Below are 14,955 nucleotides of genomic sequence, written 5' to 3' on the forward strand. Positions count from 1 at the left end.
TAATCTGTTCCACTGATCTACTGGTCTATTTCTTAGCCAATACCAAATGGTTTTGGTGACTGCTGCTATATAATATAGCTTTAGATCAGGTACACTTAGACCACCTTCCTCTGAGTTTTTTTTTTCATTAGTTCCCTTGCAATTCTCGACCTTTTATTCTTCCATATGAATTTTGTTGTTATTTTTTCTAGGTCATTGAAATAGTTTCTTGGGAGTCTGATTGGTATAGCACTAAATAAATAGATTAGTTTGGGGAGTATTGTCATCTTTATTATATTCGCTCGGCCTATCCAAGAGCATTGAATGTCTTTCCAATTATTTAAATCTGACTTTATTTTTGTGGCAAGTGTTTTGTAATTTTTCTCATATAATTCCTCACTTTTCTTTGGTAGATGGATTCCCAAATATTTTATACTCTCAACATTTGTTTGGAATGGAATTTCTCTTTGTATCTCTTGCTGTTGCATTTTGTTAGTGATATATAAAAATGCCGAGGAGTTATGTGGATTTATTTTGTATCCTGCCACTTTGCTGAAATTTTGAATTATTTCTAGTAGCTTTTTAGCAGAGTCTTTGGGGTTCTCTAAGTATACCATCATGTCATCTGCAAAAAGTGACAGTTTAATTTCCTCATTTCCTACTCTAATTCCTTGGATCTCTTTCTCGGCTCTTATTGCCGAGGCTAGCGTTTCTAGTACTATATTGAATAGTAATGGTGATAGTGGGCAAACTTGTTTCACTCCTGATCTTACTGGGAAAGGTTGCAGTTTATTTCTATTGCATATTATGCTTACTGAAGGTCTTAAATATATGCTCCTGCTTATTCTAAGGAATAGTCCATTTATTCCTATACTCTCAAGAGTTTTTAGTAGGAATGGATGTTGGATTTTGTCAAATGCTTTTTCTGCATCTATTGAGATGATCATATGGTTCTTATTAATTTGATTATTAATATGGTCAATTATATTAATAGTTTTCCTAATATTAAACCAGCCCTGCATTCCTGGAATAAATCCTACTTGATCATAGTGTATTATCTTGGAGATGATTTTCTGAAGTCTTTTTGCTAATATCTTATTTAAGATTTTAGCATCAATATTCATTAAGGAGATTGGTCTATAATTTTCTTTCTCAGTTTTCGATCGACCTGGTTTAGGTATCAGTACCATGTCTGTGTCATAAAAGGAGTTTGGTAGGACTCCTTCATCCCCTATTTTTTCAAATAATTTATATAACATTGGGGCTAATTGTTCTTTAAATGTTTGGTAGAATTCACATGTGAATCCATCTGGCCCTGGGGATTTTTTCCTGGGGAGTTGATTAATAGCTTGTTCTATTTCTTTTTCTGAAATGGGACTATTTAAGCAATTTATCTCCTCCTCTGTTAATCTAGGGAGCCTATATTTTTGGAGGAAGTCATCCATTTCACTTAAGTTATCAAATTTATTGGCATAAAGTTGGGCAAAGTAACTCCTTATTATTTCTCTAATTTCCTCTTCATTGGTGGAAAGATCCCCCTTTTCATTTGTAAGACTATCAATTTGATTTTCCTCTTTCTTTTTTTTGATCAAATTTACCAAAGGTTTATCTATTTTATTGGCTTTTTCATAAAACCAACTCTTGGTTTTATTTATTAATTCAATAGTTTTTTTACTTTCAATTTTATTGATATCTCCTTTTAATTTTTGTATTTCAAGTTTAATTTTTGGTTGGGGGTTTATAATTTGGTCTTTTTCTAGCCTTTTAAGTTGTAAGCCCAATTCGTTAATCTTCTCTTTCTCAATTTTCTTCAAATAAGCCTCTAAAGATATAACATTTCCCCTTATTACTGCTTTAGCTGCATCCCAAAGATTTTGATATGATGTCTCATCATTGTCATTATCTTGGGTGAAATTGTTAATTGTTTCTATAATTTGCTCTTTCACCCAGTCATTCTTTAAGATGAGATTATTCAGTTTCCAATTACTTTTTGGTCTATTTACACCTAACTTTTTACTGAATGTAGCTTTTATTGCATTGTGATCTGAGAAGAAGGCATTTATTATTTCTGCCTTCCTACATTTAATTTTGAGATCTTTATGTCCTAATATATGGTCAATTTTTGTATAGGATCCATGAACTGCTGAGAAGAAAGTATATTCCTTTCTATTACCATTCAGTTTTCTCCAAACTCTCATACCTAGTTTTTCTAATGTTCTATTTACTTTTTAAATTTCTTTCTTGTTTGTTTTGTGGTTTGATTTGTCTAAATCTGAGAGTGCAAGGTTGAGATCTCCCACTATTATAGTTTTACTGTCTATTTCTTCTTGCAGTTCTCTTAACTTTTCCTTTAGAAAGTTAGATGCTATACCACTTGGTGCATATATGTTTAGTATTGATATGGCTTCATTATTTATGCTACCTTTCAGCAGGATATAGTTTCCTTCCTTATCTTTTTTAACGTGATCTACTTCTGCTTTTGCTTGATCTGAGATAAGGATAGCTACCCTGCTTTTTTGGCTTTACCTGAAGCATAATAGGCTCTGTTCCAACCTTTTACCTTTACTCTGTATGTATCTCCCTGCTTTAAGTGTGTTTCCTGTAGGCAACATATTGTAGGGTTCTGCTTTTTGATCCAATCTGCTATCTGTCTCCGTTTGATGGAATCATTCATCCCATTTACATTTACAGTAAAAATTACTAATTCTGTATTTCCTGCCATCGTATTATCCCCAGATTATGCATTTTCCCTTGATCCCCCTGATCCCCCTCCCCGATATTTAATTTACAGACCCCCCTTGTGACGCGCAACCCTCCCTCTTTTTTTTTTTTAGGATCCCTCCCCCCTCCCTCCAAGTCCCTTCACTTATTCTCCTTTTCCTTTTCCCTTTTCCTCTCCCCCCTTTTAATGAGGTGAGAGAAAATTCTCTGAAAAACAAATATGTTAATTATTTACTCTTTGAGCCTCTCCTGATGAGAGTAAGATTCACACAATGATTCTCCCCCTCACTAAGTTCCCTCAGATATGGTGTATTTTCTATGCCTCTTCCTGGGATGTAGTTTCCCTCTTTTTGTCATTCCTTCCCCTTTTTCTGAACCGACCTCCTTCCCTTTACTACACCCCCCTTTTTTTCTTTTATATCAGTAAAATCAAATTATCCTTGAGTATTTTTTTATATACCCACAACAGAGTTACAGTTCTCAAGGGTTCTGTGTACCTTTTTCTGTTTCTCTTCAGTCTTGTGGATGTAGATCAAATTTTTTGTTTAAGTCTGGTTTTTTTCTTAGAAACGTATAGAATTCCTCTGTTTCATTGAATGACCATCTTCTTCCATGGAAAAAGATGCTAAACTTAGCTGGGTAGTTCATTCTTGGTTGCAGTCCTTGATCTTTTGCCTTACGGAATATCAGGTTCCAGGCCCTTCTATCTTTTAATGTGGAGGCAGCCAGATCTTGGGTGACCCTTATTGTGGCACCTTGGTATTTAAATTGTTTTTTTCTAGCTGCTTGCAGGATTTTCTCCTTTGTGTGGAAATTCTTCAGCTTAGCCACTATATTCCGTGGTGTTCTTTTTTTAGGGTCTATTTCAGAAGGAGTTCGATGAATTCTTTCCACATCTACTTTCCCTTCTGTTTCTATTATCTCTGGACAGTTCTCTTTGATAATTTCCTGTAAAATAGAATCTAGGCTCTTTTTTTGGTCATAGTTTTCTGGAAGTCCAATAATCCGCAGATTATCTCTCCTAGATCTATTTTCCAGGTCTATAGATTTTCCCAGTAAGTATTTGACGTTGTTCTCCAGCTTCTCATTTTTTTTGTTTTGTTTGACTGATTCTTGGGTTCTCTGTGAATCATTCATTTCTATTTGTTCCATCCTGACTTTTAAGGAGTTCTTTTCTTCTTTCACAGTTTTTAGTTCTTTTTGTAAATGCCCAATTTCGTTTTTAAATGAATTATTTTGCTCTATTGAATTTTTTTCCATTTCCCTAATTTTTTTTTGAGAATTATTTTCTTTTTCCAATTCAGAAATTCTATTTTCTTGAGACTTTTTTATCCTTTATCTTCTCCAATTCAGAAATCCTACTTTCCTGTGTTTTTTTAACCTTTTCTAATTCATAAATTTTGTTTCCCTGCATCTCCTGTGAATTCTTTATTTTTTCCAACTCCAACTTCAGGACATTGTTATTCTCTATCATTGCTTCCCTTTCCTTTCCCCATTTTTCTTCAATCTCCCTTAATTTCTTAAGAGTTTCTTCTAGGAGAGAGTTATGTGATAGGGGGCAGGAATCCTTCCCCTTTAGGTTGTTATCTGCTGACTCTCTGCTGTTAACTTCCTCGGGGTTGGATACCCGCTCTTTCTCTGTATAGAAGGAATCTATGGTTTTTCTTGGCTTTTTGCTCATACTTAAAAAATCTTTTGGGGTCTGTCCCTGGGGTAGGAAATTATTTACTTCTTTACCAGCTTCCTCCCAGACCGGATGGATGCAGTGGCTCCTGCGCCTGAGCTAAGATAGAGCTCTGGGAGAGAGTTCCCCACCCCCTCCCTGGAAGTTCCCCAGAGGTGATTAGCACTGCTGTGCTTGGAGGGTGTTGAATAGTAAAGACAGCACAAAGCCCAGCCTATGTGTCCGGGTGGGGAGTGGATGTCTGCAACAGGTGACATGAAAAGCCCCTGTGCTCAAACTGGAAGTGTCTGCCAGAAACCGCGGTCCCTAGTTCAAAGGTTCCGCTTCTCTGGGACTTCCTGGAGCTGAGTTCCACTCCCTCCAGCTAAGCTAGGCAGTGTGTGTTGCCTTGGGCCGTATCCACCCACTTGTCAATCTCTTAACTATTCTCAGGAGGTAGCTGAGGCCACACCCCCTGGTGCTGAGATCTGCTGAGTCACCTCCAGGGTCCAGGGAAAATCTAATCTGAGTTTTAAAATATTTTGGCTTTCTCTTCTGAACTGCTAAATAATTAGCAGAGAAGAGCTAACAGACTGTGCCAGATTCCTTTACCTCAGTGGCTTCTCTGATCCCAGAGCCCCTCCCAGCGCAATGGGCGCAGTGCGCCATTACCCCACCGTCTGTGCTGGTCTCTCTTCTTCCTCCCCTGGGAACTGACCTTTCCTGTTGAAATTCCACATTCTCTTCAGCTGGTAAGTCGTGCTTCCAGTCCTTATGGTATCTATCAGTCCTGAGCTAATTCTGAGACTTAATTTATCTAATTGGTTGTGAGGGAGTGAGGACGTTCACAGAGACGTGTGTTTCTTCTCCGCTATCTTGGCTTCCTACAGTACTATTTTTGATGCTATCACTGCTAATTTCTCAGATTTCAACACTATTCTAATTGTAATTTAATAAATCTGAAAATGCATATATTATAACAAAACATTTGGGGTATAGTTTTTGAAATTTTTAGGGTCTAAGATACTACCTAAAAAAGTTTCTTTTTCCATGTTTTTTCAGTTAAGCTTTTATTCTTTGTCCCTAAATTTTTTCCTCCAATCCTACAATTTGTATTTGTTTGACTTTTATTTTTAATAATATTTTGTTTTCCAAATCCATGCAAAGATAATTTTCAACATTCACCTTTTTGAAACATTGTGTTCCAAATTTCTCACTTTCTCCCCCTCTTTAAGACAGCAAGAAATCTGATATAGGTTAAGCATGTACACTATAATTTAAATTATTAAAAAATATGTAATATTTTTATATTGTATAATAATATAATAATACTATAATAAGAACAATTCAGTTCCATTGTCTAAATAACAGGGTAAACATTAAGGGGCTGGGAGTTTAAATACTGTCTCTGGAAGTTTCTATTAGGTCCTCTGAAAGTATCTCAACCACTTTTTTTTTCCTTTGTAGCTAGGTAATGATAGTGAAAAAAAATCAATATACTCACAAAACCAGCTCTTTCCAATAAATAAATAACATGTACCACAAAATAGATTCTTCTAATGACTATTCTACTGAATGTTCCATTGCCCCATTTTGTGGGGAAGGAAAAGCATATGCTTGAAAAGAGAGTTATTATCATCCTAAGAAAATAGATATTTAGGAACACAGATGTAGACATGGTATTCTGTTAGAGACATATTGCATAATCCAGGTATTTGTACATTACTTTTCCATTCCCAGATTGTAAACTCCATAAGAGTACCTAAAATTTTTTCTCTAAATTCTGAATCTATATACTCTCATATTTCAGAATACCCTAGTAACAAGCAGTGGCCTCTCCAGAACAAATACTTGATCAAATTCTGTGGAATGGGACTGTACACTACCAGATGGAAAAGTTACAATAATAATTCACTTTATTATAGTGCTTTTCTCATAGCAACCCAATGATGGGTACTGCAATATATAGATAGATAGATAGATAGATAGATAGATAGATAGATAGATAGATAGATATAGATATAGATAGATATAGATATAGATAGATATAGATATATATGCATATTATAATTATTTCATAGAGAAAGAAACTGAGGCTCCCAGAAGGTAATGAGGCAAGTCACTGAGCTTTCATGAACCTCAGTTGCCTCATCTCTAAAATGATATGTTGGGAGAAGACTAAATGATTTTTGAGGTTTCTTCCAGGTCCACATGATTCATGGACAAACAGTTGGCATATGTTTAAAACTGGATTAAATTTTGAGTGACTTAACTCTAAATCCATAATTCTGTCTGTCATATTGCCTTGGAAAGAAAGATTGCTGTTCTCTCAAGACTGGACTTCAAATTGAGGCTAATATCATCAGCTTTACATTGTTCAGCTTGCATTACATCAGATTTATGCATCTAGCTAAAGGTTTTCTTTAGATAAAAAATTCTACAATTGGTATAAACTATTTTTTAAAAATTTGTACTGGTTTGAAATTTTTATTGAATGGGTTCATACATGTGATTGTCCATATTTTAGTTACAATATCTAAATAAACATTTATCTTTGAAATAGCCCACTTGACTTTATTTTCAATGCCATATGTTTATACTGAATATAAATTTGATTTTGGACTTTTTCTCCCCCAAGCTTAGCCAATTTTATGTGTATAAGAGAGCTCTAATCATTTCTAATTTGTTTTTATTTTTAAGGGTAGTTTATATGTATGTTGAGGATTATAATATGATTGTAGATTGTTCAAGGCAGAAGGGGTCTTAAACATCATTTAGTCATAGGATCATGACTAAATGGATAAATGACTAAATAGGATCAAAACATTCAAGCAAGCATGCAGGTACTATTTGTTAAATAGTTATTATGTGCCATGTCCTGTGTTGCGTGCTAAGCAAGACATGATCACTACCTGCAAAATTTACATTCTAATGAGGGAAACAATTATGTATGTACATGTCGATTAACAAACAGGGGAATAAATAAAAATAAAATCAGATAGCCATAAGATAATTTGAGAGGGAAGACACTAGTAAATGGGGGTCATTGGGAAAGAGTTCACTTGGAACTATTTGAGCTGGGCCATGAAAGCAGATATGGATTCTGGAGAATAGAAATGAAGTGAGAGGACATTATCAGCACAGGAGACAGTGAAAGGTGTGAAGATAAAGGAAGGAGAAGTTCAATTTAGCTGGATCACAGTATAGGAAGAGGAATATGATAGATTGGGCCCAGGTTTTAAAGGAGCAACCAGAAGTGTTCAGATTTAATCTGAGGCCATAAGGTGCCATTACTTTATATTGAATAGAAGATAAAATGGACAGAAGTATGTTTATGGAAAATCACTTTGGTGAATTGAGGAGAATAAATTAATGAAGAGAGAGACTTGAGGCAGGGAGAATAATTAGAAGGCCATTCAAACAATCTAGATGAAAACTAATGAGGGACTGAACAAAAGTGGTAGCTATATTATTGGAGAAAAGGGATTGGATTGCCAAATGTTGCAGACATAGAAATAACAGGATTTGGCAGGATACATGTGGTGAGAGAGAAGAATATTGAAGTTACTAGCTTGGGAGATTGGAAGAATGCTGTTTCTCATTAACAGAAATGGGGAAGTTTGAATGTGGCTTGGGTTTGGAGGGAAAGATAATGATTTTTTTGGACATAATGAATTTGAGATATATCAGAGATATTTCGTTTGAAATATCCAGTAGTCATTTGGAAACATAGGATTGAAACTCAGGGTAGACTGAAGCTAGATATACATGTGAGTCATCATGATAAAAAGATTAAACTGGGAAAATGATGAATTCAACAAAACACAGAGTCTAGACAAGAGTAGGAGGCTTAGGACAGAGTCCAAGGAAACAAAAATAGGAAGTGTGTTATGGATGAGGAACTGGCAAAGTGGGTTGAGAAGTGGGTTAGAAAAGGGAAAACCTGGAGATAATATCATAAAATTTCAGAAAGAAGAGTATCCAAGATTACCCAAGAGTAGCACATGGTCAACTGTGACAATAGCAACCTGTTAGTGGCTGCTGAGGATTTAATTCTGATCAGTGAAATAGTTCCCTTCGTGTGAGAGGATGATAATGATACAAGGAGACTGAGAGACAGTTGCAGTCTCTGACTTCCCTCCTCTTCCCTCTTGCCTCCAATTTATTTCATTCCCAATTCACAAGTAGCATCTCTGTCAGTAAAGAATGAGTTGCAATTCCTTCAAGTGCATTATGATTCACAGCTATGGGGGGGTTTCTGAGAATCAACCTGCTCCTTCACACTTAGGCTTGGTCCTTAACAGTCAACAGTATTAAATAGATCAAAGAAGTTGGGAGGAATGGGGACTGGTTAAAAAAGAAACACCACTGTCTCTGACAGAAAATCATTGCTTACTTTGGATAGAATAGTTTTATTCAATTTCTGAAGTCAGAATAACAAAAAGATCATTGTACATGAAATTGCAAATCTACTTTGTATAACTTCTATTCTTTTAAAATATAACAAAGTTATCATACAACTTACTTTTTTTTCTTATGTCCCCACTCCAACCCTAAAATTATTTTATATATACTTCTATTTATCAGTTCTTTCTTTAGGAACAGATAGTATCTTCTTTCCTATGACCTTTGTAGTTAATTTGTCCATTTATAATATTTGAGATGAATTAGTCCCTCAAAATTGTTCTTAAAAAATAATCAATGTAACTACAGACTATATTCTCTTAGTTCTGCTTATTTTGCTCTTCATTATTTCATCCAACTCTATCAATGTTTTGTTTAGTTTTTCAAAATCAATAAGCTTTTCATTTCTTATAGTACAGTAGTATTCAATCATGTTCTCATAACACATTTTTAGCCAATGACTAAAGAGCAATAGCTTTCCAAAATGGTTGTATCAGTTCACAGTTCCACCAATGGTGAAATACCATCTCAATTATTCTACATCTCTTCCAGTATTTATCACTTTCCTTTCAATCATTTAAAAAAAAAAAAATCATGAGGTCACAAGCCACACTACAAAGAGTTGGGAAGTGAATGAGAAAAGAGACTGTAAAGTTACTGAGTACAGAAAGCTTTCTTCTTAATTTTCCATTGCTACCTTTGGTTCTAAGAGATAAAGATAGCCTGAGGGCATGGTACAATACAATGGCTTTTTCTTTAAAGGACTGGTAAAACTACATAGAAATTCCAATCTTTCTATTTTTGTCTGCCTGTATTTTTTATTTCCTTCACAGGCTAATTGTACACTATTTCAAAGTCCGATTCTTTTTGTATAGCAAAACAACTATTTGGACATGTATATATATATATATATATATATATATATATATATATATAGTATTTAATTTATCCTTTAACATATTTAATATGTATTGGTCAACCTGCCATCTTGGGAGGGGGGGAAGGAGGAGGAAAATTAGAACAAAAAGTTTGGCAATTGTCAATGCTGTAAAATCACCCATGCATATATCTGGTAAATAAAAACTATAAATAAAAAAATGAAAAAAAAAAAGGACTGGTAAGATTTAAATATAATTAAAGGTAATAGCTCAGGAATCAGTAAATAAGAACAGAGTGAAAACTAAGGAGAATTAGGTTGCAATAGGCTGGAGAAGATGGATCAAGTGCAGCTGTGTATACATTTGGTCTAGGGAAGGAAAAAGACTAATTTGGTTGGAAGAGGTTGGAAGAAAAGAAGAAAAATTAGGGGATGATTTCTAAAAGTTTTGAGAGTAAGAAAATTGGGAAAGTGACTTCACCACAACTGGCTTCAATTTTCTCAGTTAAAAAAAAAAAAAAAAAAAAAAAGCAGAATCATAAGCTGGATAGGATTGGTTAGGTAGGAAAATAGGGTTGTTTTTAAAAAAAAAAAAAAAAATTTTGAAAGCATTTTTTTGTAGGCAATGATTTGTGGGGAAATCAATTGGGGTGAAAATAAAGTATCCTGGTAGCAGTAAAGGCCTAGCTGCAGTTGGAAAACATGAATTTATAATGACGAAGTAAGGAAAGTTTTAACTTTCTTCAGCTCTGTGCAGCATCACTAGTAGGAATAAATGAGGGAGACAATGGGAATAATTCAGCACTGAGGCTGGATCAGAGGTAAAAGACAATAGAAAAATATAGAAAACATTGTAGTTATTCAGTGGTTTCAGTAGTGCACAACTCTTTATGACCTCACTTGAGATCTTCTTGGCAAAGATACTAAAGTAGTTTGCCATTTCATTCTCCAGTTCATTTTATACATAAGGAAAACAGGGTTTAAGTGACTTGCTCAGAGTCACACAACTAATAAGTATTTGAGGCAGGATTTTAACAGGAAGATGAGTCTTCCTGACTCCAGGCCCAGAACCATATCCATAAATATATATATATATATATATATGTGTGTGTGTGTGTGTGTGTGTGTGTGTGTGTGTGTGTGTGTGTGTGTATACATTGTGTATATATATATATATATATATATATATATATATATATATATATATATACACAATGTATACACACACACACACACACACACACATATATATATATATATATATAGTTACTGGCACAATGGCTTATAGACTATATGTACTTAAAAGATGTCTGTTGATTTAATTGAATTATGAACATCAAAAATAATTGACATTAAAAAACTAAGGTTTAAGTTATATGTTAAAGAAATTTCAGTAGTTGCCATCCCATAGCTGGAGTGGGATTATAGATTAAAGCTGAAAGGGATCTTGAAAGACATTAATTCTAATTTCACTTCTTTTACAGATAAGGGAGCTAAACAGGTAGTTAATTGACTTGCTCAGGGTCACAGGTCAAATATCTTAGATGGAATTCTTATCTATGTCTTCCTTATGCTGAATATAGCACATTAACCATTATAACAGACTGGGATTTGTTAGTTTTTATTTGTTGTGATTGTATATTTTCCCCAGTAATCAGACAAAATATCAGTGGCCTAGTGCTATTCTGTAAGAGATAATGGTAGCTGTAAGACACAGAAGCATTACATGAAGCCTGGATAAAATAGTGTTTGTCTTTAATATAGCCCCTAGACGATAGAGGAAGAAGAATAACCAGGATAAAAATGTATTCAAAATTATAGGGAGGAAGAAGAAGAGAGAAAAAACAGAAGTAGAAGGAAGAAAAATAAAAAATATCTAGTATTTTCAAGCCCTGAACCAAATCCCAATGACAAGCTAAGATGCGAAACAAATCAAATATTTGTAATAAAATATAGTTGAATGTTTTTTGCAGTTGTCATGAGGCTAATGTTGATATCAGGAAGCTAAATGAAAAGTCAGTAATTTGTATTTAAATCCCAATATACAAACACTAAAAAATAAAAGGCAAAAACTAAAACCAAAAACCCAAGACTATGGGTTATATGTATGTTTTGACTTAGAAAGCAAGGAAAAGTTATACATTAATCACTTTTACAGATGAATCAAGGTATTGCATACTGATGCAAATGAAGAATAAACAACTTACATTAAGTTGCAGCTCATCAGTCCATTGGCCAATTAGGCGGTAACCAGGATTAGTGGTATTTGTTATCTGGTACTGAAAGATGTCATAACGTCCAGGTGCATCCCCATTTTTGTTAAACGTCACTGGTGTGCCAGCACTGCCTGAAGGAGTCAAAAACAAGAAAGAAGCAATAGCTCATTAAATGAAACTCATTTTATTACTTTTGATTTATCCGAAGATGTGAGAATAGAATTTTTGCTATTGCAAAAGTCATCCATCTTCACAGTATTTTAAATGGATGGCTTAATACATGTTGCAGTAATTTCATCTTTTGCTTGATAGTTTAAAAAGCCTGGTAAGGGGATGGAGAAACAAGGGAGAAACTCTAAATCTTGCTTTCATATTGCCTTGTCCATACAGGATGAAATATTAGAATGTTTTTCTACCCTCCTTCCACCTTCTTTAGTGAAAATCAGCCTTATACATGGGAATCTCTAAATGACTTTTCCCAGAAAATGTTCCATCTGCTTCTTCGAGATATTGCCATCAGAAGACAGCCCAGGTTTGTGAGTCTTGACTGGCATCCATAAATAGCTTCCTCCTCCACAAATTGTTTTTATTCCAGTAATCTGCATGCAATTGGAATGAAAAGGATAGAAGAAACAATAGGAGGTGAATAGACTCTCCCTTCCCCTCTCAACTTTTATATTTTCTGAATTCTACTACAAAAATACTAATGATAATTTTAAAGTTAATTTTACAAGACCATTAATGATTGGATATACTCCAATCTATATATGCCTTATATTTTCTCCATATAAGTCACATATCGTTCTTTTTATCTGTATATCACAAAGACTAAATAATAGTCAGTGGCTAAAATTTTGTAAAATAATTCTTTATTTATACTTCTGTTATCATGGCTAACATGATAACTAGCATGCGAATTATAACATTAGTGGTCTTGACTAAGTGATTGTATGTTTGAATTTTTGCACATTTAATGTTTCTGTGCTATACTTAATGAGAAGAATCTAGACATAGTCAATATTTTCTTGAGCCTATATCTGTAATCATGGCAAAGATAACTAATGGTTATCCTTCTCAAAAGACATAAACAGAAATCTTCATTGATTCATATTCTAATTTTTCCCATGCTGCAGAAATCTTACTACTTGTTTGTTGTTAAATGTACATACTATATATATACATGTATACTACATGCATGAAATAATCATGTCATATATGTACACATTTTAGAAGAAGAAAAGTGTCAAATATCATAAAAGCAGTTTACACTGACATGTAATACAAGTTGTTTATATATAGATGTTGCCTTATAATTAAAGCAATTGTGATCTGTTAGTATGAAAAAAAAATCTTGCAAAAAGCAACCTGAAGGACTTTTCTATATTATTTAGAATTGTAGAATACTTGCTTCAAGAAGTTTTGAGTAAGTTCTATATGATTTCCACCAAAAATCCACTTATTTAATAATAATGTATTGAAAAACTTTAAAATCAGAAGGAAAAGACCAAGATCATGGTTAAGGATTAAGACAAAATCCTCTGTTATACATTACTCTATTTCTTTCTGTCTCCTATTATTTTCAACTTCCTTCTTCTAAAGACTTTTAAAAGAATTTAGTTTCTACATCAGTGCTTAAGATTATTACTTCCTTTTGTATTTTCATCTCTTATTAAGTGGTAAGTAGTCAGTGAAACAAATGTTTTAGAAGAGAGACTTAAGGAAAGTTCTTAGATTTAATATAAATGGGAAACTGGATACTGATTAAATGCAAGAAAATATTTTTGCACTAAAATCTAGGGATAGAATATAGGCCACCATCCAATGTGAGCTTCCAAAACCTTTGCAGTCTAATGAACTTGAATTTTTAAAGTGTTATGAGAGATGAACAAAACCAGAAAAATGTAAACACATATAATAGATATGTAAACTATATATATATATATATATATATATATATATATATATATATATATATTCTGTGCACATGCTTGCTTAAATATATATATTCACATATACATGTCTGGAAGGGGCTAAAAAATACTATGAAAAATTTGTAAAAACTGACATAATTATCTTGAAGTTAAATTTCTTTCATAAAGTCTTACAGTAGAGCTAACAAAAATCCACTGTATAAACAAGATTAAAAAGATAATAAAAGAGGAATTGCAAAAAACAAAGCTAAAAATTGTATTTTAATCAAAATTATGCCTATATGATTTAGGCAAAATGAGATACATAGTTTCCTGGCTTCCTGATTCTCTCTTCTAGCCAGAAATCTGTAGAAAACTTCTGGGTGCCAATAACCTGGAGAGCATCCAAAAGAGGGAAGCTAAATAGGAGAAACATTTTGAGATTATATCACATGAGAAACATTTGAGGAATTGGGAATATTTAGTATGGAAAGAAGACAAGGCTGGTGGGGGAAGAAGTAAATATTCTTCAAACTTAATTTTATTTCATTTATCCCACTTGCTCTATATGGCTTCAGAAGGAAAAACTAGAATCAGTAAGGGCAAGTTGACAGCAACCAGATCTGGATTTGATGCAAGGAAAAGCTTCCTAATAATTAGTACAATTTCAAAATGGAATGGGCTATTTCACTGAAAGTCTTCCACTATTGGAAGTCATCATTCAAAAACTAGACAATTGTGTATCAAGTCTGATTAGATATGTATTGAAAGAGATGACCTTTGAGTTCCTGTCCAGTGCTGGCATTCTGTGATCCTGAGATTCTGAGTCACAATTAATATAATATATGTTAATTTACATGGTTCAAACACACTTAGCATTTTACATATATAGATATGCATACACATATATGTATATAGTAATTTCATATATATGTATGTGCATATGTATGTGTTCACCATAGAGATGAGTAAACAGAAGCATATGGAGTTAAGGTAAGATGTTCTGGGCCATATAGTGTCAGTAGTAAGGTTTTTACTCAGGTTTTTTTTTTTTTTTTCTCCATCCATTTTACCATAATTGTAGAAATGGGGGGGGGGGGAGGAGAGGAGGCAGTGCAGCTATCCTCTGGTTCTTCATCTGAAAATTGAGGATATTAATAGTATTTATCTCACAGATTATGAAGA

The 14,955-nt window shown here is 33.7% G+C and overlaps 1 protein-coding gene across 2 annotated transcripts in view; it reads right to left on the reverse strand.

Moving 5' to 3' along the window:
• GRM7 (glutamate metabotropic receptor 7) overlaps positions 1–14,955 on the reverse strand; it is a 1,106,888-nt gene that overhangs the window by 363,567 nt on the left and 728,366 nt on the right. For both annotated transcript variants that reach the window (XM_074284035.1, XM_074284034.1), the window contains exon 7: positions 11,852–11,991. In XM_074284035.1, coding sequence (XP_074140136.1) covers positions 11,852–11,991 — 140 coding nt within the window. The remainder of the gene's footprint in view (positions 1–11,851; positions 11,992–14,955) is intronic.

Source organism: Sminthopsis crassicaudata, chromosome 1 (genome assembly GCF_048593235.1).
Source record: "Sminthopsis crassicaudata isolate SCR6 chromosome 1, ASM4859323v1, whole genome shotgun sequence".
NCBI lineage: Eukaryota > Metazoa > Chordata > Mammalia > Dasyuromorphia > Dasyuridae > Sminthopsis > Sminthopsis crassicaudata.